This window comes from Trachurus trachurus (assembly GCF_905171665.1).
Source record: "Trachurus trachurus genome assembly, chromosome: 6".
Taxonomy (NCBI): domain Eukaryota; kingdom Metazoa; phylum Chordata; class Actinopteri; order Carangiformes; family Carangidae; genus Trachurus; species Trachurus trachurus.
Window position 1 is genome coordinate 35264350 of NC_139897.1, and position 25524 is coordinate 35289873.

The following is a 25524-nucleotide window of genomic DNA, read 5'->3' on the forward strand; positions in this document are numbered from 1 at the left end:
TGTTGTGGAACTGAAACTGTGTGTGATGATGAAGTCTGATTCAATTAACATGTCTGAAATAAATACATAAATTCAAAGAAAAAGGAGAAGAGGAAGAAGAAGGAGGAGGAGGAGGAGGAGAAGAGGAAGTGTGACTGTGAAGCAGCTGATGTGGATGTTTATGTTTATGTTTATGATGATGATGATGGTGATGGTGATGGTGATGATGATGATGATGATGTCAGACTCTTCCTGCCTCTTTGTTTTCGTGTCCGTCCGGACCGGAGATGTTTTTGTTCTGGTCTGCTGCAGGAGGTCTCTGGTCTCCATGGCGACCAGAGACCTCCTCCGAGCCAGGCCTTCATCTCTCCATCAAAACCCTGGACCGGCTCCTCATTCAGTCATTCAGCCACGCCACTGCTGCCAAGCCCCGCCCACTCACCCACAGGCCACGCCCCCCAACACACACCGCCTGCTGCCCATGAATGGAACTAAGGCTGTTTTTAAAACCACATACTACTGTACTGCCTACTACATACTGCGTTAGTATAGGACGAATCTCCTTGTTGTTTACAACTACTTCCTGGTAGAAAACCAGCATGAGAACAATAGTGACGGACGAGAGTTTCACTATATTTATCTACTTTTTCATGTCACTATATCACCGTTTAGACTAATCTGATGTTTGTAAAGTTTATAAAACCAATGATTGGACAAACATTACTATTTATGTGTGCACATTTTTGTAATTAGTCATGGTTATCATAGATTAGCCGGGCTAACGGTTAGCTACCTGTTTAACTTTAATAACTCAGTGACTCAATAAACGCTCCATGAAAAAATATTTTCTCCAGCGGATATCTGAGTTCCAACATGACTGAGCTAACTGGAGTAGTTTCATGTGGTGTCCCACAACGGGAGGGTTTTAACAGCTGACGTCCTGCTGTTAGTTTAGCTGCTGCTGTTAACTTAGCTGTCAGCAGCAGCTAAGCTAACAACTACGATAACCATGACTAATTACAAAAACGTGCACACAGAAATAGTATTGTTTGTCCAATCATTGGTTTTATAAACTTTACAAACATCAGATTTAGTCCAAACGGTTTTGGCAGCCCGGAGCCCCCACATTTGGTGCCTACACCGGTGGCTAACGCTACCAGTTAGCCGCTCGCTAGAATGCTACTAAAACCCACTTCCGTTGTGGTGTGACGCAATGGATCATGGGAAAATAAAGTGGTGGATACAAGTTTCCCAGAATGCATGTCGCGGCAACCGGTAGCGGTAGCTGTAAAACAGGCTAAAGGCTGTTTTATTTCCCGCTCTAGTGCTGTTATTATGGAACTTTATTAAGTTTTAATATGTTTTCATGTGAGAAAGTGTTTGGATCCCAAATATACGGCCAGTTTATCCAAACGACGGCTGTTTAGAAGTTTGCTCCGATGTTTCTTGGATAAGTGAAGCTCTGCAGCGACCGGGACATCACAGAGGCAGCAGCCGGCCTGCAGAGCTGCTCGGCCGGCCAACCTCCGTCCTCATCCCGGGGGAGAAAACCATCGCTAATTAACTTACCCGCAGGTTTTTAGAGGTTTACCACCGGCTGGTTACATTATTTCTAGGAGATGAATGTTGGTCTCAGTGATGAAATCTAACAGCTGTATCAGTAGCATTAGTTAGTGTGAATGTAAAGTGAAGCTTCCTGTGTGTATTGGACAGAAGAGCAGCGCTGCCTCGGGACTCTGGAGCCTACGGACACAAACCACCACATTTACATCAATAAATACATGTTTTACAAAGAACCGATCAGTCTGCATTAAATTTTATTTTATTAAACTATATAGGCCTAACATAGTTACAATACACGGCGAAGATACTTCACTACCGCCTTTGGTTACGGTTAGACGTCAGGGGAGCATTGCATTGTGGGATATAGTACGCAATGTAGTCTGGTCAGATACGGGAGATATTTCCCGAATCACTACGATATCCGGGAATTTTTCGCATACTGCAGATTTTGCTTTTGTTTGCATACTACATACTGCATTTTGGCCAAATCAGTATGTACTAGCAGTATAGTATGTGGTTTCGAATACAGCCTAAGTACTTTTACTCAAGTACAAGTGTGAAGCAACAATAACACACATCTACATCACATCACACGATGTTGCGCAAACTGTGAGTCATCTTCTCCTTTGTCTGTTAAGTGTTAAGTGTGTTTGGACCAGATCTCACTTCCCCACAGATGTGTGTGTGTGTGTGTGTGTGTGTGTGTGTGTGTGTGTGTGTGTGTGTGTGTGTGTGTGTGTGTGTGTGTGTGTGTGTGTGTGTGTGTGTGTGTTCAGAGGCAAAGAGAGATTACATCAGTGTGTGTGTGTTCAAGTCTCAACAATTTAAATTCCTAAAGCTAAATAAATATAAGACACAAGACCCAGGACTCTGAATGAATAAATACCTATTCAGAGTCCTGGGTTCTTTCCCTCTTTCTTTCTTTCTTTCTTTCTTTCTTTCTTTCTTTCTGAGCATCGTTCAGTTTTACCGTTTTTATTCTGTCTATTCACATTTTTTCTATTTCTATTTATTTATTCATGTATCTTTTTTTTCTCAGTGGTTGTATGAGACCTCCAGAGGTTTCATAGACATCCAGAGGTTTCAGGCCTCCAGATGTTTCAGAGGCCTCCAGAGGTTTCAGAAAGCTCAGAGGTTTCAGACCTCCAGATGTTTCAGAGGCCTCCAGAGGTTTCAGAAAGCTCAGAGGTTTCAGACCTCCAGATGTTTCAGGCCTCCAGATGTTTGTCCTCATGGCAATGGCAGCCCATTGCCATAACCCCTATAGTTTTAGGAGTAGGTTTGTTACCTTTGGCGAATTTGCCAAAATGTTGAAATATCCCTTTAATAAGAGACGTCATCTCATCAACAACGTTAACGCTGAATTAATGAATCTGAATCAGTAAAAGATTAGGAACATTTCTTTTAGTATATACAATTTATTAAACAATTAATATACAATCCCATCAGCGTTCCTTTCAGTGATTGGTCGTTCCTATGGACTTGGAAGTGACGTCGTAGTCCTGTGGTCACTCAGCTCTGAGGCCTAGTCCACACCAACACGGGTATTTTTGAAACCAAACTTTTATGGCCCCCGGTTAAAAAAGAATTCCCGTCCACACCACTGGTGTGATAAAAAATATCTCAGTCCACATGAAACCGCAAAATCCACCTCAAACAATGTCAAGCACATGCCAAAGCAGTAGGTGGCGATAGCAGTCCTAACAGGAAGGCCATTTTAGCCAATCACAAGGCTGGAAAAATTCATACTGGAAAAACAACAACGGCTATGCTAAATGCTAAATGCTAAATAGCACCAGGTAACAGCAACTCTGTCAGCTGGTCACATCTAGAGCTCCACAAGTCTCCATGGATACAACTTACTGTTTACCCTCACACAATGCGACGTCGAACAATGTCGACAAAAAATTGCGGTTTTCCTCGGTTTTCCTGTCCACACATGAAGCTGAAACCAGACTTTACGAAAAAGTTCACCCTGGACACCGGTTACAAGAAACTCTGGTTTCAGGAGCCACGACTGGATGAAAGAACAAACCGTGCAGAGAAACACACGGTTTCAAAAACACCTGTGTTCGTGTGGACTAGACCTGAGACTGACACTTCAGGTTCAGTCCTACACTTCACTACCAGTCTGAGTCTTGATAACTAACTTTTAACTGCAGCTTTCAACCAAGACGTAGTTTACTCACTAGTCGACTCTTAGGGCCGAGATATAGGCTACTTGCTGTAAACTACGCGTACGCGAGCTGCCGCGCGTATCCTGCGTCGCGTCACCTCGCGTCGATATGTGCGTTCGGTCGCAGGATACGCATCAAACGGACGCAGGATACGCGCGGCAGCTCGCGTACGCGTACTTTACAGCAAGTATATCTCGGCCCTTAGGGTGTATTCACACCTGTTTAGCATGTTGACGTGCTAGGTTAAAGCAGATATCAGTGGAATGTTTTTGTTAATATAAGTCCTAAATAGTCCTATTTTCCGTCAGCAATCACTTACATGAAGTATTTCAGCCTAAACACGAGTCTCTCCGTCACTCTGCTCTGCTGTAACCCGAGGAGAAAATTTTCCTTGTGGGATACAAGTGTTATCCAATGAGGAGAGAGAACGGCATGAAGGGCTGTGTGTGCAGCCAAGGGATGCGCGTGAATGTGGTGACGTAGCACGAGGACCAATTGATGCCTGACAAGGGCGGGGGCTGCTAACTCATGGTGCGTTCAAAGAAACTCGTACTTTGTGTTTTTCCTTCCTGTGAAGTCATACCAGTTCGATCTGGTACGAGTTCACGGGTCGGAAGTTACGAGTGGCCGTTATAGGGAACTTTCACAGACAACAGGATGGTAAAAACACGAGCTACGGGTTACCTGGAACGCTACCAAGTCGTAGTTGTGACTTGAAGCTGTAACTTACGGTTTCAAAAGCCTGCCTTGAACGCAGCATTAGCCGAAACGGCCGTGAAGCTGATATCTGCTTTAACGTGTTGATGTTAAAATGATGTTAAAATGATTCATTGTTTAAAATGATTCATTGTTTCATGTTTCAGTTAGTGCGGTTGCTTTCACACCTGCTTTTTGTCACTGGACCAAACTTGGAGAACGTCATGTCTCCATGACAACCGGTTGGAATCTGGACGCGCTGATTGATAAAACTTTCCTGATGGAGACTCAAGTAGGGCCGGTTGTTAGTAGCTCTGGTCATTTATTTCTATATTGTTTGCATGTATAACTCTGTTTGGTACTTCCGGCTGGTTTCCGGTTGCGTTCACCCAGCTCGGTCCCGTTAGTTCCCGGTTAAACATTAAACACGGGTGGAGCTCTGCTGCTCGGTAATCAGCTGCTCCGCGGACCCGAGGGACGGACGCCGACCTGTCCAGTGTCTGAGCGGACTCAGCGGACACGCACCGACGGCTGCCCCGCTGCTGCTGCTGCTGCTGCTGCTGCTTCGTTTGTGGGGACAGAGCTCCGCAGCACCGGAGCACCGGGCGTCTCCCCGCTGCGTTAACCCGTTGTCAGTGACTACAGGAGCCCTTTTAGCTCAAACTTGTTGAGTTCGCCTGGCAGTTGGCTCGCACCAGAGTGCGGTTGCTTTCACACATCAACTAGTGCACCAGAGTTCAGCTGGAGCCGAACCGAGACGAGACCAGACCACCTCCTCAGGCCGCACTAGTTCTGGTGCATTAGAGTGCGATGTGCTTTCACACCGACCCAAACTGGACCAGATTTAGTGCGCACTAACACTGCAGGTGTGAATACACCCTTAGTGTTGTTAGGGAGCGACCTCAGAGCTGTTGGATGACTCATGACTGGTGTGTGTGTGTGTGTGTGTGTGTGTGTGTGTGTGTGTGTGTGTGTGTGTGTGTGTGTGTGTGTGTGTGTGTCATGGAGTGAGTTACAGTTTTTCTCTATTGGTTTGGCTCAATTCTTGAAACAGAAATTACATTCTCAAAATAACATGGACAAATCTCCAAACCACCTTGCAAATGTTCACAACAGAATGGCATTTCTCATTGATTTCATCAAATTGCAAATGTCTTAGTACATGTCTCAAGTGTCTTAGTGCATCTTTGCAAATGGTTATGTACAAGTACCCTAGAGTTAGCACAATGAGCATACATTTAGCACATTTTCCAAATGAATAGATCTTGCTGATCTAAGCTGATTAGTTGATTCTCAGTCTAATGGTTGCTCTCTCCAAAACATGTCAGCATGATTTCACTGTGTAAATCATCATATGCACAATAGTCTGTTCAACTGTCAAAATTAGTCAACATACTGTAGGCTAATACCATGAAAACCATATGAATTTCTTGCAGCATTTCATAAATTCATGACAGTAATTGACAGTCAGGTGAAATTAGAACTTGACTAACGAAGGAGGAGTTCCTACATCTCAGATGACCAATCAATCAGCTGTTTAGCTACCTGACTGGTGCTGTCTATGATTGTGAATGCTGCCAAAATATAGAGCTTGGCTAGGGCCTGTACCTTTTGGGCTCTAGGGTGATGTTGATGAAAATATGTGGCCAATCAGAGCGCAGTGTATGGATGGTCAGGAGGATGAAGATGGTGGCCAGGAGACAGAGGGTGATGACAGTGATGACCAGTGAAAATGTCTCTACTCGTGAAACTTTGTTTACTGCACTATAGGCTTGGTATATTTTTTCTGTTTTTTTTGTGTTCATATTTCATACATGTACAGAGAACTGTAGGCCTATACATTTTGTTTTTACAGTACATAATCTTGAGTTACTTTATGTAGGCTATATGTGAATAAAAATGGTTACAATTTCCTTGGCAATATGAGTGCAGTGTGTGTGATGCTGATGTCAAACTTTGGAGGCTGCTCTTACTGTAAAGTCCTTTTCTTAGGTTTTATACGTCTCTGCCATAGTGACAAAACATCTAAGCATTTTGACTTGCAGTGCTCACAGAATGCCACAGGGATGATGCATTTTGGGGGCACTGACTACTTACATGAGAAAGAAGTTTGGTTTTGACACATAAGTAAACTGTTTTGGGAGAGATATGAGGTTCTGCAGCTCATCCATGGTGTTATGCTGAACCATCCAGTTTATTTTTGGTAAAAGCACTAAGTGAATGCAAATGAGCCAAAAGCAATTGAGAAAGATCTTTGCCATTTTGATGGTACTGACACTTTACATGGTAAAGGAATCTAGTTTTGAAGCATGTGTGAACAGTTTTGGGAGAGATATGCGCTTTTGCTAGTGAGCTGTAATGTTGTGCAGAACTGTAAGACTGTTTGGCCAAATGGTCTTATAGTTTTAAGAATGTAATTTCTGTTTCAAGAAATGAGCCAAACCAACAGAGAAAAACTGTAATACATTGTTGGATTAGAGGATGAGGAGGTCAAGGTCCAGGCCGCAGGTGGGCGGGGCTTAGGAACATGATGCTGTCATCATCATCATCATCATCATCATCATCATCATCATCATCATCATCATCAGTTTTCCATCATTAGTTTTCCATCAGGTGACAGAGTGAGGAGGTGAAAACCAGAGGAAACTAATCAGAGGATAGTCTGGTCCCGTCCCGGTCTACTTCCTGTCACACACTGACTCACACTGACACACACCAGCCACTTTTATGTTTTTAGATATTTTACATTTCCACACACTGTTCTACAACAACAACAACAACGTTTAATGTTGGTTTTACATGTTGTTGTTTTGTGATGTCGGAGCAGTGACAGTGAACTCATTAACACTGATGACCTCATTCTAATAACAATCTGATGAGGCTACGGTGTCAATACTAAAGTATCATAACGTAAACATATAAAGTAACATAACTAATTGTTCTTAGCTTTTGTTAAATAAAACTTTCTTTGCCTAATAAATGAGAATCATGTAGGCAGCAGCCATGTCTCCTCTCTAGCACCAGATTCTCACCTCCTTCTAACCTCAGACTGTCACAGTGATGTGTCAATGTCAGATTGACTCATTCTTTCCCTTTTAACCTCAATATACAAGACATATTAGATTTATTTTCCCATCGATCAACATACTGAACCGAACCGAAAACCGTGACCCAAACCGCACGGTGGATTTCTAGTCCAGAATTTGTCTTGATTTCCCAAAAATTGCAACAATCTTTGCTGATCTGCTTTGACATGTTTAATATGTGGATCTACAATCTACACCCAGAAATGTAATTTCATAAACTCTTTCTATGCTTATGTTGTCAATTGTCAATTTTACTTGAGGGTTTGTTTTGTATTTTTTTCCAAATAACATAATCTTTGTTTTACTCAAATTCAGTGACAAAGCTACATTAAGCCACCTTTTAAATCCTATTCATCCTTCCTGGCTGTTGTTCAATTGTTTGTTTGATGGTAGTACATTACAGTAATAATAACTGCCTTTGTATTGAATATATTTCTGTCAATAAAGATTTATTGAAAAAATAATAGGCTAATAATAATAAACCAAGAAAAAAAACACCAAAACACGCATTTATAAAGTCTCAGAAAGAGGGCGAGGCACACTTTGGTAACTGTCCAGGCTCTGTATTTTCTCCACCACTAGTGTTGTATGAAACTGGAAACCTGATCTGGAGAAACACATGGTCCCTCCTCTACAAATATTTCATTACAAACTAAATCAAAGAAGTATCCCTCAAACTCATCCATCGTATCTATCCCTCCAATCTATTTATACAAAGATATAAAAAAGACTGAAGTGAACTCTGCTCCTTCTGGAAACAGGCTCCAGAAGTCAATTTAATATTATTCTTATCTTAGCCAAAAGCTCATATCCACAACCGGAAATTCACTAATCCAACTCTTTGTGTTCACCGTTTCCAAAAGGAAATCAAACAATAGGGTACACCAAAATAATTAATCAATCTGAGGATAAGAAAGCCATAAAGACTCTAGTATTATTTTCATTGTTTTCATGTTTTTGAAATGATTTTATTTGTCTAACCTGAACCTGATCTTTTTTCCTCTTGTACTATAATGTTGTGTAACCTTAGTTTGCTGATTTCTCCCTGTTTCCATCTGTAACCTCCTCACCCCACATGTTCTAATGTCAGACTTTATTTGTCTATTACAATAATAAAAAAACACACACGCATGTATAAACTCTCAGAAGAGGGCGAGGCGCGTGCTGTCAGATGACACACACTTTGGTAACTGTCCAGGTTGTGTATTTCTCCACAGTCGCCGCCATATTTGGACCGAACTTCCCTCCTCTCCTCCCCCTCCTCCCCCCTCTCTCCCCTCACATACAATAACCAGCAGGTGGACAGTCACATACACATCTATAGGCTACGTCTATACGTCATATCTATACGTATGTACGTCAACTGCGTCACTTTCAGTTTAAAGCTTTAAAGAAAAAAACGTCTAAACGTTGAATAAAAACAACAACGGTCAGAGCGAAGACACACACACACACACACACACACACACACACACACACACACACACACACACACACACACACACACACACACACACACACAGAGAGAGAGAGAGCTTACCTTCGGTTGTCTTGTCAGTCACGGGGTGTGTAGTGTTGTGTGTCTGTCCGGTGTTGCGTTGTGTTGTCGCTCTGTGTGGTGTTTTGTTTTTAACCAGCTCAGCCAGCCCAGAACGCAGCCAGCGCTCTGATTGGTCGAGCCGCCGTGAGGCCGTGACGTCGCTGCTGCCCCCTGTCGGCCGCACGTCGGTACTGCAGCTAGATGGCGTCTGTGTTTACACCATGACAAGTCCTCAATATGATGTATTATATATTATAATGTGCATCTGTAGGCTACACTAATACTGTTTTGTGTTGATTTTGAATAATTACTAATTATTATAATATAATAATAGGCCTAATAATTGTTCCTGCTGCAATCGTTTTATATAACACCTGTTAAAATGTTTTTTGTGTTCATCTTTTTTGTGTCATTGTTGTGTGAGCTACTGGACTAACTTGAATTTCCCTGCTAGAGATGAATAAAGTATTCTCTATCTATCTATCTATCTATCTATCTATCTATCTATCTATCTATCTATCTATCTATCTATCTATCTATCTATCTATCTATCTATCTATCTATCTAATAAAATATACAGCTCTGGAAAAAAAATTAAGAGAGCACTTTCACAAATGTTTCTTATAAAAGCATCTCTACATGTATGACAGTTGTTCTTTTCTTTTTTAAACACCAACACAAACACAACTCATTCTCCTTAATGAGACTCTGATGAGGTCATCACCTGATGAGGTCGTCACCTGAACCACATCTGGTTTTATAGGAAGATTATAAATAAAAACCACTGCTGGGATTAAACATCGACATCTCCCACTAAAACTGAGTTATAAACTCTTCCTGAGTTAAAATATTCTTAGGAATAAAGATGAACATGTTTTCTTTGCATTATTATTATTATACAAGGTCTGAAAAGACTTGATATTTCTGTTATTTAGACTAGTTTAGTCAATTTCAGCCAATAAAAGCTCTAAATGACAATATTTTTATTTCAATTTTGGGAGAAATGTTGTCAGTAGTAAAAAAAATTTGAATTTTACTCAAACACATATCAATAAATAGTAAAACCAGAGAAACTGATCATTTTGGGAGCGGTCTCTTCATTTTTTCCAGAGCAGTATATAATAATTATAATCTCCACCCTGCTGCTACAATGTTCTTAATAAACTTTTATTTCTTACACTGATATTATTTTATTATTATTATTAAGCTCTTTTGCACTAATTATATAGATCATATTTATATTTTCATTTTTGCATTTTTATAGATCTATTTAATATGGTTTATTTCTGTGTCTTCTGGAAACCTATAGCAACGACACTTCATGTTTCTTGTGCAATGACAAATAAATAAGTCTGAAGTCTCTTATTATGTTCAAATCTTTTTTTATTTGCTGCTGCAATACTCTAATCTTCCCTATTGTTGGAGTAATAAATAAATAAATATCTGATCTTATCGTATGAAATCATTCTAGATGTAGAATATTTATTTAAAATGTTTATTGGTTCAGCTGTTCATTTAGAAATAGAGTTATATTATCTTTCTTTTATGATGAGAACAATATTGTTTGGAAAGAAAGCAATTTCTTTTAAAATCCATCTGAAAAATGGAATGAAAGAAAAAGAAACCACAGAAACAATAATTCATGAAAATAACTGGATAAAAACTAGAGAAGCTTGTAAAACTTTATATATTTCTCTCATTTCAACTCATTATGGTTATGTGTTTTTGTTTCATCAAGATATAGTATATAGGTCTATAAGCAGAAGAAAAATGAGAGAGTACATTTTATAATTATAAAGTCATTTTACTTTAGCATGAACTTACAGTACCAAAAGTGATAAAAGACATTCACATTTCTGAATAATCTGATCTACATTGCTATTTATAATTATGAATGCATTTATTTTATTGCAGATTTCCCTCTGTAGGATCAATAAGTCATATATTCACCTTTAATGATAATAATAATGATACAGAATGTATTTATTGATTATATTTTTTGAAATTTTAATCTGAATCTGCAAAGTAAAGCTGTGAAATAAATGTTGTGCAGTAAAAGAAGAAGACTTCCCTCTGAACTGTGGAGTAGTGTGTGTTATTAAGACTGGAGCTCAGAACAGGAAGTCGCTCAGTGATAAAACAAACTCCTCCAGATTAAAAGATTTTAAAGCCTCAGAGACAAGAAACAACAGCAAACAGGGAGTCACCTCTTTTCTTTTTGGCTCCTGAACAGCTTCACTCCCTGCAGCTCTGCAGCCAGGTTACAATCAGCCAAACGTCGGTATATAAACACACACACACACACACACACACACACACACACACACACACACTCACTCACACACACTCACAGTATAAGGCATAGCACAAAATATTCTATTGGCATTCATGAGTCAGATGTTTTTTTTGGACTGAAACTGCAGCAGTGAAATCTGAAGTGTCTCGATGCCGACGCGACGTCCTGCATCCACTCAGCTCCAACACAACGACTGCATGCACACGGTTCACACATGCACAATATGACAGTCTAAACAAAACAAAGGCATACAGGTTTCATCTGCCAGTGAGAGAAAGCAACAGGATCACAGAGCGTTAAGCTTGAACATCAGGAAGAAGCAGAGCTTGACATCTTGGGGAACAGTTTGTTTTTAAAACGATCAATGTTCATCTCAGGACTGTGAACTGAGCATAGAGGCTGTTAGCTTAGCTTAGCTTAGCTTAGCTTAGCTTAGTTTAGCAAGAAGACGGAAAAACAAGTCCGGCCTGCAGCAGATAAACTCCTCAAACTGTTGATTCAGCATTTCTATTTGTGGTCACATTAAAAAAAAGAAGAAAAAAAAAAAAAACTGACTCAGAGTCAGTGCTGATGAGTCACTGGGACATTTCCTCAAAGCTCCGGCCGAGCTGCTGCTGCTGCTGCCAAATAAAACTCAACCCAGCAGCTGTCCACTGTGGCTTTGGAGCTGGACTCAGTTTAAAGGGATAGTTCAACATTTAGTCAAACTGGCCCATCACCATAATCCCTATAGTCATAGCAGTAGGTTTGTTACCTTTAATTGTCGGTGCAAGCTGTTTTTAGAACGGCGGAGCAGAGCCGTGAGCTGCTCAGAGCTACGCTACAGAGGCTCATTATGGGATTTCTTGGTTTCCCTCATCAAACTCATCAAATACACAATCCAACAACTCCACAACGCTCTGGTGGACAAGTTGTGACCTGCACATTCACCACGCTATGAGATAATAACACAACGTTACCACACAGAGTTGTTTTAGAGGGAAATACAGAGACTGATGATGAAAAACTGTCCCTGAAGGCAACGTGCATCAGTGGTTTTACATGAAAAAAAGCTTGCACTGACAATTAAAGAAAACAAACCTACTGCTATGACTATAGGGGTTATGGCAATGGGCCAATATGACAAAATGTTGAACTATCCCTTTAACTGCAACAGGCTCAGAGCAGAAGAAGTTAGGTATTAGTCTGTTTATCTGCTGGGCTAGCAGCAGGTTAGCACCAGGGCTAATATAAAGTGTCACTGAGTCACAGCAAGAAAATGGATCGATGCTTTTCCCCAAAATGTCAAACTGTCCCTTTAATTATAGAAACAAAGCAAATCGGACCGAGATTTAAAAAGCAAAATGAACAGAAAGTGAAACAGACTGAGCTCGGCTCGTCTCAGCTGATCCAACCACCTTCATCTTCTACATCTTCATCATCATAAACATTATAAAACACGAGCGAAGAGCTGGAAGCAACAGCTGGATATAAACATGCAGGTTGGAAAACTTCTGAAATATTTTGTGCGAGAGTTTTGGTCACGATTTTGAAGTTACCGTGCGAGAGAAAAAACCTTCCAAAAACACAAAGCGGCTGCATCATCGATTAGAAATAACAGATCAACAACATCTAAAACTAACATGGCCGACGCCGGGCAGCACCTTCTCCCCTCAGCTCGGGCATTCCATCGTTATTATGGCACAATCATCAGTTTCAAGAGAAAAATACTCTCCTTTAAAAAGAGGCTGAAAAGCTTTCACAATATATACAGTGTGTACAATATATACAGTGTGAAGCAGGGCTGTTTGCATTTCTAATAGAAATATAAAGCCTTTATACATCCTTACACTCCAGCTTTTCATTCCCGCTGTCAGGCACTGTGCAACCACTGAATGTCCCATTGGCAAAGCAGCTAAAGCAGCGAGCGGCTCGGAGCGCACACACCGAGCTGATTGTTCCCCATGTGGAGCCGACTGTGACCGGGGCAACAAGCGCTTTATTATGACATACAGCGAGCGCTGGGGGGGGGGGGGGCGCTCGGTCCGAGTCCAGCTGAACGTGGACGGATGAGGAGTCGACGTGACGACAGACGACAGACGACACAGCTGCTGCGTTCACATCGTTGTTCTGTCGTTTCTGTCTCTCAAGTTGTTTTGTATAAAGTTTTCTTTCCTTTTTTTTGCAGATGAAGCCCAGAGGCCTCTATCCATCCATCCATCCATCCATCCATCCATCCATTCATTTATCCATCCATTCAACCATCCACCCATCCATCCATTTATCCATCCATTTATCCAACCATTCATCCATCCATTTATCCATCCATCCACCCATCCATCCATCCAACCATCCATTTATCCAACCATTCATCCATCCATTTATCCATCCATCCAACCATCCATTTATCCAACCATTCATCCATCCAACCATCCATTTATCAATCCATCCATCCATCCATCCAACCATTCATCCATCCAACCATCCATTTATCCAACCATTCATCCATCCAACCATCCATTTATCAATCCATCCATCCATCCATCCAACCATCCATCCATTTATCCATCCATCCATCCATCCATCCGTGTATCCAACTGTCCATCCATCCATCCATTCATCTAACCATCTAACCATCCGTCTACCATCCATCCATCCATCCATTTGTCCAACCATCCATTTATCCAACTATCCATCCATCCATCCATCCATCCATCCATCCATCCATCCATCCATCCATCCATCCATCCATCCATCCATAGTTTTGTGTAACTGCTGTTTGTTAGATCTTCATCCTCTCATTTCTAGAACTTGCCTACAAACTGCTGACTGTGGTTGGAGGAAAACGGAGCAGTCAGCCAATCAAGTGACAGATGAACTACAATAAAAATCAGCATTGTACAAATTTGAAACCCTGTTTGATTTCCCTCCAAAACACAAACACAGGATCAAACACCACCGATCACATTTAGTTTTAGAACAGCAACATTTTTCCAGTTTTTTACTGAGCTGTGGCATTAATAAAGGTTTATCTTGTCTTATCTGCAGCCCAGGATCAGTGAACAACCTTTAAAAGGGACAACGAGGAGTTTTGTTAAAGTGAAGTGTTTTCACACTACATTTATGAGCCTCCGCGCACCGTGAAATTCTTTGACCGGCGCAAGACAGACTCATGTTTTCATTCATCAAGAATTAAAGTCAGAGGTTGGAAGACGATCACATACCGTCGTAGTTCCCACCATAAACGGAGATTCGGCGGCGTTATTCTCATGACTCGCCACGAAACCGAAAGTAAAGAAACGCTGGTCGGCTCGCCCAGCATTTCCACCTCCACTAATAATAACAAAATAACCATAGAGACAAAACCATAGATTTATCAAAAATGGACCATTAACAAGTGGTAACGTAGATTCATCCACATTAATATGAGACTTTTTTATAACCAAATACAAACTCCTCGTTGTCCCTTGAAGAGATAAAATCAGCTGTTGGTGCATCTTATTTTTTGACCAAGATGTTGTAATTTTGGTGCAACACGAATAAAGCTGAATTGAATCTATAAGAAAATGTCGTTGTTCTCTGCTTTAATTTCAGAAACACTGAGACGTTGAATTATGTAAATTTAAATAACAACTGGACAAACGGTGTTGTTCTAAAACTTTAGACCAGTGGTGTATGGTTGTGTTAGTACACCTGTCTTTCCCCAAATCAATCAAATTCAATAATCCCTCCTCCTCCAACAGTAACTGCAGGAACAGCTACCCTCATGGTGTTGTCTTTATTAGCGTAGTGCTGCTGCACCACTATTAGATGTCGGGGTAAAACTCTGTGTTGACATCGACGTTGTGCAAAACCGACTTCTGGTCGACGGACGACATCCTGCTCAGCACCTCGGCCGACAGAGAGTAACTGCTGCCGGACTTCTCCTCGAACCAGCTGTCCAGCGCTCGCTTGCCGTCGAAGTTGGTGATGGGCGGCCCGTTGACGGCCACGGTCAGCAGGTCGTTCATCTGCTCCAGCGTCAGGCGGGAGCGGTTGTTCTTGCACATCTTCTGCAGAGAGCCGCGGCCCTTGTCGCAGCAGGCCGTGGAGCTGGGCAGCACCCGCACCACCTGCAGGATGCGGTTCAGCAGAGGAAACCGCTGCTTGTACCGGCAGATGTGGCTCACGACCTCTTTGAATCCGCTCATGCTGTAGTAGTCGGCCTTCAGGTCCTTCCACTCCACCACCAGGCAGCCTCGGGCCTCCGTCCGGGCCTGGCAGCTCTCCTGACCGGCAGAGGGAATGGACTCCAGATGGTTGAAGATCAGCTGGATTTCCTCCTCCCCGTAGGCTTTGAAGTCCTCCCAGTTGTGAGGCCAAGTGGACGCGTCTAGGACCTTGCAAGCTTTGGCGACCGAGCGGCTCTGCAGGTCCAGCCTCTGGGACAGGATGCCTTGGCTCTTGTTGCAGATCTTTTCCCGGATGGACTGAAACTTGGACTCGGCGACGCGCAGGTTCTTCAGAGCGACGCCGTTGAAGCTCTCGCGGAAGTTTTCCTCAAACTCCTGCAGATACTCTCCGGGGCAGCTCACCAGCTGGCCGATCTCCTGGATGGCATCCTCGATCTTGGCCTCCACTTGCGACACCAGCAGGTACTCGCCCTGGAAGGTGAAGGCCAACCGCGAGAGGACGGCTATGATGTCGAGGAGGAAGTAGATGAGTTTCACAGACTGGTAGTCCATGAGGAACTGGAGGAGAGTGAGGGCGATGGCGGCGGCGTCGGCTCTCTGCGTCTGGCTGCTGATCTCCTTCAGATGGGCCACCACCTCCAGGTAGTCTTTGATGAGGGCGTTGAGGACGTTCGGTTCTCCTATGATCCACCGAATGGCCCGGATGTCGCCGAGGAACTCCGCCTCCTCCGACAGCGTTGGAGCGGTGGATCGCAGCTCGGCCATCATGCGGGGGGAGTAGCGGTAGAAGCTGAGCAGCTGCTTCAGGTTGTTCTCCAAGTCCTCCAGGCAGGAGAGTTCCTTCCCGCTGATGGCATCCAGCACCTCCAGATGTGGCCGGTGGATCATTATGGGAAGGCAGAGGATCCAAGGGAAAGTCTTTTGCACAGCTATGTACATGTTGGCTCTCATTCCTGAGGAGATGTTGGTGCCGTCCACGCCGAGACCGACAACCACCAAGTCCTGAAACCTGAGGCCCAGAACCCCGAAGGCCCGATCCATGGCCTGGAGATACCCGTCCACGCTGACCATGCTCAGTCTCTGCAGGGACAGGAACTCCGTGTTGGGCGAGCCCTCGTTGGTGATGAACTGGACGTAGACCGCCACCGTGTCTGAGAAAAGGTCGTCGTTCTGGGCGTCCATGATGATGCTCAGGAAGGGGGACAGGCGCATCTTCTCGGCCAGGTCTTCCTTTAAAGCCCGGGAGATGTGGTGGATGAGGATCTGAGAGTCTCCTTCGTTCATGTACTGGTCCACCACTTTGAGCTCACACTTCTTCAGCAGCTCGGCCAGCGGACGGAGGTCGGAGAAGGGCCGTCCCTCCAGCGCCAGGTGGTACGCCGCGTTGAACAGCAGCAGCATGTTCCTGCACATCTCCTCCGTCTTCTCCGGGTGCATGCGCAGCTTGTACAGCTGCAGACACTTCTTGTGCAGGTTGCTCTGGCTGTGCAGCTTGATGGTGTGGATCTTGAACTGCTTGGAGCCGATGATGAAGGCAGAGGTTCGGGACGACTGGACGGTGTACTGGCGGCAGACGTGGCACCACATCTCGTTCAGGGTCGGCGAGTATCGAAGGAACCAAAACTTCTTCAGCCACTCCTGCTTGAAACGACGAATGCGTCGGCCTCCTGCAGATGAGAGCTTAGAGGAGTCCTCCGGAGAAATCACAAGATCTGCAGCGATCGACTCGTCGGCCGAGTCCACATCCTGGTCGTCCTCGTCCAGAACGACCTGAGTGGGCGTCAAGGGCTCCAACCCTGCCAAGACAAACACAGTCACCATCTGCCACCAGCTCACAGACATCTTGGTTTGACTGAAATTGTATCTTCAGAAATATCAAACATCTATTATTGTGTCTGCATCCATTCACATCATACAATATGAACATTTATTAGCCTACATCTTTGGTGCTGCTGGTGGCCTTACTGTGCCTCAGACTGAAACATCTCAATCAATGTTTAATGTTCAACAGACTTTAATGGTTTACAGACGATGAATCTAATTGACTTTAGTTACCATGGGGTTGGTATTTTTTTAGCTTCAAGGGAAATCAACTTTTGGATGACAATAACTGACTTTGGTGAATCTTTGTCTAGTGTCATCATTAGCTTTAAATACTTAGTTAGTAGGGATAGTTCAACATTTTGGCAAATTGGCCCATTGCCATAATCCCTATAGTCATAGCAGTAGGTTCGTTACCTTTAATTGTCGGTGCAAGCTATTTTTAGAACGGCGGAGCAGAGCCGTGAGCTGCTCAGAGCTACGCTACGGAGGCTCATTATGGGATTTCTTGGTTTCCCTCATCAAACTCATCAAATACACAATCCAACAACTCCACAACGCTCTGGTGGACAAGTTGTGAGCTGCACATTCACCACGCTATGAGATAATAACACAACGTTACCACACAGAGTTGTTGTAGAGGGAAATTCATGTAAAACCTCTGATGCACGTTGCCTTCAGGGACAGTTTTTCATCAACAGTCTCTGTATTTCCCTCTAAACAACTCTGTCTGGTAACGTTGTGTTATTATCTCATAGCGTGGTGAATGTGCAGCTCACAACTTGTCCACCAGAGCGTTGTGGAGTTGTTGGATTGTGTATTTGATGAGTTTGATGAGGGAAACCAAGAAATCCCATGAGCCTCCGTAGCGTAGCTCTGAGCAGCTCACGGCTCTGCTCCGCCGTTCTAAAAACAGCTTGCACCGACAATTAAAGGTAATGAACCTACTGCTATGACTATAGGGATTATGGCAATGGGCCAATTTGCCCAAAAATTTGAACTATCCCTTATATACTTAATGAAAAACACTAAAATTCAAGAAAGATCTGATGAGATCCTACCTTGGAAATCTTCGATGGGCCCTTGCTCAGGGTGAGGGGGGCCCTGGTCATGTTGGGACAGTGTTTGTTCAGACATGGATGGGCCGACCCTCTTCCCCTGCTCTCCTCTGAGCCGGGACAGCTCCTCCTCCAGCTCCAGGACCCTCCTCTTCAGTCTCACACAGTTGGGGCAGAAGGAGGTGGAAGGTTCCTGCTTCTCCTCCTCCTTCTCCTCCACCTTCAGGTTGGGAACGCTGAAGCAGCTGCTCTCCGACGAGTTCAACCCCGGCACTTTGGACTCGCCGCCGGCGGTGGGGAGGGACGACTGGGATCGGGATTTGCTGCAGTCCTCTAGAGAAGCTTCCAGGACGTCTCTGAAGATCAGGTCGATCTTCTTCCTCTTGGCGGGCGGCTGACCGTCCGACTCCTCGCCGGCTTGTTTACCGGGGCAGAGTGGGCCCTGCAGAGCCGACTGCAGGCACGGAGACTTGAAGTCCTTCGGAGCACCGGGCGGGACCAATGGCTTACTGGGGTCTGGAACACACAGAAAGGTTTCTTGGTTTTATAAAAGCCGCAACTCCACGGAGATAAAAGGGCAGCAGACATTTATCCAACTATCCTTCCATTTATCCATCCATCCATCCATCCATCCATCCATTTATCCAACCATTTATCCATCCATCCATCCATTTATCCAACCATCCATCCATCCATCCATCAATTTATCCATCCATCCATCCATCCATTTATCCAACCATTTATCCATCCATCCATCCATCCATCCATCCATCCATCCATCCATCCATCCATTAACACAAAAAGGTTTCTTAGTTAGATAAAAGCCACAACTCCACGGAGATAAAACAGCAGCAGCCATTTATCCAACTATCCATCCATTTATCCAACTATCCATCCATTTATTCATCCATCCATCCATCCATTTATCCAACCATCCATCCATCCATCCATCCATCCATCCATCCATCCATCCATCCATTTATCCATCCATCCATTTATCCAACTAGCCATCCAACATCAACAGTGTATCCAACATACACCCATCCATCCATCCATTTATCCATCCATCCATCCATTTATCCAACCATTCATCCATCAATTTATCCATCCATCCATCCATCCAGGCAACTATCCATCCATTTATCCATCCATCCATCCATCCATCCATCCTGGGTGGGACCGCTGGCTTACCGGTGTCTGTGTGTTTATTTGTATGATGTCATTCATTCATTTTCTATACCGCTTATCCTACACTAGGGTCACGGGTGAGCTGGAGCCTATCTCAGCTGACTTCGGGCGAGAGGCAGGGTACACCCTGGACAGGTCGCCAGACTATCACAGAGCTGTAAAATTTAATGTAAATGTACACTCGAGTGGAAACAAATTTCCCCTCTGGGACGAATAAAGTCTAAGTCTAAGGTGTCGGCAACACCTGGAAAACGCCCAGTGGGAAGACACAGTGACTTCACAACACTTATACACTTTATTTTAATGTCATACCAAGTTGTTGAACACCCAGTAACAATCCAATCTCAGTAACACCTTAAAGGGATAGTTCAACATTTTGGCAAATTGGCCCATTGCCATAATTGCTATAGTCATAGCAGTAGGTTCGTTACCTTTAATTGTCGGTGCAAGCTGTTTTCAGTACGGCGGAGCGCAGCAGCTGGCTGCTCAGAGCTACGCTATGGAGGCTAATGGAATTTCTTGGTTTCCCTCATTAAACTCATCAAATACAAAATCCCAAAACTCCACAGCGCTTTTGTAGACAAGTTGTGAGCTGCACAACCACCACGCTATGAGATAATGACGGAACGATACGAAACGGAGCCGTTTTCGAGGTAAATTCATACAAAACCGCTGATGCGCGTTGCGTTCAGGGACAGTTTTTCAGCAAGCAGTCTCCATATTTACCCTTTATTTACCTCGAAAACGGCTCCGTTTCGTATCGTTCCGTCATTATCTCATAGCGTGGTGGTTGTGCAGGTCACAACTTGTCTACAAAAGCGCTGTGGAGTTTTGGGATTTTGTATTTGATGAGTTTAATGAGGGAAACCAAGAAATTCCATTAGCCTCCATAGCGTAGCTCTGAGCAGCCAGCTGCTGCGCTCCGCCGTACTGAAAATAGCTTACACCTACAATTAAAGGTAATGAACCTACTGCTATGACTATAGCGATTATGGCAATGGGCCAATTTGCCAAAATGTTGAACTATCCCTTTAATGGAACTTCAGATTGTTCACTTGAACCTTAGGATGACCTGTTTGATGCCTAAAGGTCACGGTCAGTGGTCAACAAGTCCTTCAGTGGCATTGGACCCAGAATGAGCTTCAGTCCAATCCAGTGATGTGAGTGAGACAACAGCTCCACCTGCTGGACAACTGAGCTCAGGCCTCAGGGCTGAAAACACAGCTGCTGAACCTGTTTATACTTTATACTAAATAAAACCAACATACAACCTCACAGTTTAGTGCTCCTACTAATACTCATACTACTACTACTACTACTACTGTTATTGACAGAAGAACATGTGGTGAGTATTGCTGCATTTATTATGTTAGTGGGACTTCTGCTGGAATACGGGTTCACTATTACTACTACTACTACTACTACTGCTACTACCAATACTTCTACTACTGCTGCTGCTGCTGATACTACTACTACCAATACTACTATCACTACTACCGTCACTTCCTGTCAGCTCACCTGTGTGCAGGTTGTTGTTACTTCCTGTCAGCTCACCTGTGTGCAGGTTGTTGTTACTTGCTGTTAGCTCACCTGTGTGCAGGTTGTTGTTACTTCCTGTCAGCTCACCTGTGTGCAGGTTGTTGTTACTTCCTGTCAGCTCACCTGTGTGCAGGTTGTTGTTACTTCCTGTCAGCTCACCTGAGTGCAGGTTGTTGTTACTTCCTGTCAGCTCACCTGTGTGCAGGTTGTTGTTACTTCCTGTCAGCTCACCTGAGTGCAGGTTGTTGTTACTTCCTGTCAGCTCACCTGTGTGCAGGTTGTTGTTACTTCCTGTCAGCTCACCTGTGTGCAGGTTGTTGTTACTTCCTGTCAGCTCACCTGTGTGCAGGTTGTTGTTACTTCCTGTCAGCTCACCTGTGTGCAGGTTGTTGCTACTTCCTGTCAGCTCACCTGTGTGCAGGTTGTAGCTACTTCCTGTTAGCTCACCTGTGTGCAGGTTGTTGCTACTTCCTGTTAGCTCACCTGAGTGCAGGTTGTTGCTTCTTCCTGTTAGCTCACCTGTGTGCAGGTTGTAGCTACTTCCTGTCAGCTCACCTGTGTGCAGGTTGTAGCTACTTCCTGTCAGCTCACCTGTGTGCAGGTTGTAGCTACTTCCTGTTAGCTCACCTGTGTGCAGGTTGTTGCTACTTCCTGTTAGCTCACCTGAGTGCAGGTTGTTGCTTCTTCCTGTTAGCTCACCTGTGTGCAGGTTGTTGCTACTTCCTGTCAGCTCACCTGTGTGCAGGTTGTAGCTACTTCCTGTTAGCTCACCTGTGTGCAGGTTGTTGCTACTTCCTGTTAGCTCACCTGTGTGCAGGTTGTTGCTACTTCCTGTTAGCTCACCTGTGTGCAGGTTGTTGCTACTTCCTGTTAGCTCACCTGTGTGCAGGTTGTTGCTACTTCCTGTTAGCTCACCTGTGTGCAGGTTGCGGTCGATGCTGTCCTGGGAGACGCAGTGCAGTCGTTGGATGTAGTCGTCGCTGTACCAAACCCTCAGCTTCTCTCCGGCCTCGAGCCTCCGACAGACTCTGAAGTAGATGTTCTTCCCGCGTTGGAACGCCGTCAGGTTCCTGTCGCTGTCCTCCGACGAGGTTCGCACGAATCTGCAGGTGAGACGCGCCCCCGACAGGAAGAGGAAGCAGCAGTCAGTTAAAGGGATAGTTCACCCAAAATTGAAATTTCACTCATTATCTACTCACCCTCATGTGGACTAAGGGCTGGGAGAAGTTTCAGAGTCCTCCGTGGCTTCTCTGAGTTACAGGGGGTCTCGGCGTAGCAGTGCATGTCCACATGACGGTTGCAAATGGATACCAACTGTCTTCGTAACAAAAAGACACACCAAAAAACATCCAAATACCTCCATGCTGCTCGTATGTAATGTCCGTCTTGTATTGAAGCCCCAACATGAGAAATTGTCCCGAAAAAAATTAAATAAGTCTATATTTCAAGCTTGTTTGCTCCTCTTCCCGGTTCGTCAAATTTGGATGAACCAGGGTCTGTCCTCTTCCCGGTTCGTCCTGGGAAGAGGAGCTTCGAGCTTGAAATATAGACTTATTTGATTTTTTTCGGGAAAATTTCCCATTTCGGGGCTTCAATACAAGAGGGACATTACATACGAGCAGCATGGAGGTATTTGGATGTTTTTTGGTGTGTCTTTTTGTTACGAAGACAGTTGGTATCCATTTGCAACCGTTATATGGACATGCACTGCTACGCCGAGACCCCCTGTAACTCAGAGAAGCCACGGAGGACTCTGAAACTTCTCCCAACTATCCCTTTAACACACAGGTAAACCAAAGAGCACACTCTGACCATCTGGACCAGTCACCTCATCCAGTTGGCTTTGGTCTCATCACTGCCGTCGATGGACTGGTACGCGTTGTTCACATCTACGATCTGGAACAATGAGCAGAAGAAATAGGTGAGTCCGGTCGTTGACTGGTTCGGTCCGGTCCGGCGTTTAAATTAGGCGTAGCTACATTTTTGAAAGATTATAGAGAAATTTCTGGGGAAAAATGTGGTGCAACTTCTCCAAAAGAGTTGAAACATTTCTAGAAAAAAGTGGTAAAAATTCTCACAAAAAATAAACAAAAAAGTTTAAACATTTCTAGAAAAGAGTGGTAAAATTTAGCAATTTTTTTTTGAAAAATTTCGTAAAATCTATCAGAAAAAGTGGTCAAATTTAAAAAATAAATAAAGATTTAAAAGAAAACTGGTAAAAGCTCTCAAAGAAATTCTAGGAAAAGTGGTAAACTTAAAAAAAAAAAGTCAAACAATAATCTAAAAAAAGTGGTAAAAGTAAAAAATAGTATAGTAAATAGTAAAAAGTTTTTTTTTAAATGAGAGGAAACTGATACAATTACTCAAGGATTCTAGAAAAAGTGGTAATTAGAAAGTATTAAAGTGGTATTAAAAAATAGTAAGAAGTAGAACAGAAAAATTGAGAAGAAACTGGTAAAACTTCTCAGTAAGAACATTTGAAGAAAAAGTGGTAAAATTTCAATAAAAAGTAGTGGACCCCCTTGAACCCTGTCAACCCTCCTACTTTGAGAACCGTTGACATTTACTTTAGTTATATAGTTTTGTTGTACTGGCTATACTGAAGTATTTATACTGAGTATTAGGGCTGTCACTTTTTATTCGACATTCGAATATTCGTTCGAATGTGGGGGGAAAAGTTCGTATTCGAGCAGTAATGACCTGCTCGATATGCAGGCTGCAGCAAAGATACTCTATTTACTGTCTTTGGCTGCAGTGCCCGGTGCCTGCATAGCGCCGCGGAACGTCCACCGGACGCGGAAGGGCCGCGAACAGCCGAGAAGCGGAGCCAGTTTACTTTCTGTTCCCATATTAACCGCTGGTGTGGTGTCGCGGCGTGCACCTCCGCGGCCGGCTCGCGCCGTGCAGCGTCTGGTCTATTTTGTGTGAGAGCCGCGAGCAATCGCGTCAAGCTGGGCAGGAAGTCAAACATGAAACAACGAGAGTATCCGGTCAATTTTCAAAATAAAACACCGCGACTGTGTGTGCTGTGGCTGCGGCGGCGCACGGGGGGGGGTGTAATATTCCAATATATCCGAACGAATTACGGGTCATTCAATAATCGTTCGAACCTCATTTTTCTAAAAACTGACAGCCCTACTGAGTATACTGAGTATCACAGAGAGTACACCGCTGGTTGGTTGTACTCACTATCCAGGAGAAGAAGCCGGACGACTCGTCCTTGGACACCAGCTCGCCCTCGTAGGGACCGAACACCGCCCCCTTGGGGATGTTTGCGTCCAGGCAGCGAACGTCCAGCTGGTTGTCCTGGGTGAAGACCTCGAGGCCCGACGGGACCGTCAGCGCCGCCCTGTTGGCCGAGCCCGGCGCCACCGGCGTGTCCCGGACAAACACAGGCGGTCCGTGGGACGGACACTCCTCCTGGAAGTAGTCCTGACACTCCTCACAGACTGGAGGGTTAGGAAGATAGGACAACATCATCATCATCATCATCATCATCATTGATGTCTCAGATGATTCACAGAGAGGAAACACGTCACCACTAGAGCCGTCAGAATGAACTTTGCTATTCGAACAGAATTCAAATTATTTTAAAATGAGAACATTTAAAGGTGAAACTGACGTTCCAACGTGTTCCTTCCACAACGATGCAAATTAACATTGTGCGCACTGCAAAAACTCAAAATCTTACCAAGAATATTTGTCTTATTTCTAGTCAAAATGTCATTTCTAGTCAAAACTAATCTCATTATAGGCTACTTATAGGCCCATTTTCGATATATTTATCGAAAATGGGCCCATTAACAAGTGTGGGTAGCGTAGATTCATCCACATTAACGTGAGCCTTTTTTATAACCAAATAGAAACTCCTCGTTGTCCCTTTAAATATGGTATAAAAATAAAAATGCCTTGACTTAGAGTTTCATTTTGAGAAAATTCTTAGAAATAAGAAAAATCTTAGAAATGAGGCAACATAGGGCTGTGGGAACATAGGGCTGACACCCCTGTGGGCATGGTGACACAGAGGAGCAGGGGCTGATGGGAAGTCAGTCCTGCAGGTATCTGGAGGTGAATGGGTTAAACAGGGTTAAAGAGGAAAGGTCAGAGGTCAGACTGACTGGGACTGGGACTGGGTCTTACACCAGAGGTCCGACGGCCGCTCGCTCATGGTGGAACCATGTTGGTGCTGATCCAACGTCGTCCTCTTCACCGGCCGCAGTGTCACTGAGGGGGGAGGACACCACACCAGGTTATTGATCCGAACTGATCGGTTCAGGATGTTTACACTCAGCCATGATCAATTCACCTGCAGATTATTAATCAATGATCAATCTGACAGCACAGCAGCAGGATTTAAAGGAGAATTCCGGTCAACGATTTAGGGGTAAAAAATGACCGGAATTCTCCTTTAAAGTGAAGGAGGTGAGCTA

The 25524-nt window shown here is 44.0% G+C and overlaps 2 protein-coding genes across 2 annotated transcripts in view; both read right to left on the reverse strand.

Moving 5' to 3' along the window:
* The window catches only part of LOC310987122 (CD59 glycoprotein-like), an 18610-nt gene extending 9446 nt beyond the window's left edge, over positions 1-9164 (reverse strand). Inside the window, exon 1 of the mRNA XM_083973294.1 lies at positions 9042-9164. The gene's annotated coding sequence lies outside the window, so the exon portion shown is untranslated. The remainder of the gene's footprint in view (positions 1-9041) is intronic.
* Positions 9165-14942: 5778 nt separating this feature from the next.
* On the reverse strand, positions 14943-25284 carry prdm11 (PR domain containing 11). Its single transcript, XM_083974161.1, has 6 exons — positions 25235-25284; positions 24284-24543; positions 22923-22990; positions 22010-22197; positions 18371-18883; positions 14943-17284 (listed from the first exon to the last, which is right to left on the reverse strand). The coding sequence occupies exons 1-6, from the start codon at positions 25260-25262 to the stop codon at positions 15123-15125; spliced, it is 3219 nt and encodes a 1072-aa protein (XP_083830287.1). The 5' UTR covers positions 25263-25284; the 3' UTR covers positions 14943-15122.
* Positions 25285-25524: the final 240 nt, after the last annotated feature.

What these genes read in the sequence shown, in the direction of transcription:
- prdm11 (XM_083974161.1), bottom strand. Translation starts at nt 25,262, where the DNA reads ATGAGCGAGCGGCCGTCGGACCTCTGGT. An exon ending in GCGGCCGTCGGACCTCTGGT is followed by an intron (nt 24,544 to 25,234) that starts GTAAGACCCAGT and finishes CTAACCCTCCAG; the next exon opens with TCTGTGAGGAGTGTCAGGAC. An exon ending in CCGGCTTCTTCTCCTGGATA is followed by an intron (nt 22,991 to 24,283) that starts GTGAGTACAACC and finishes TCATTGTTCCAG; the next exon opens with ATCGTAGATGTGAACAACGC.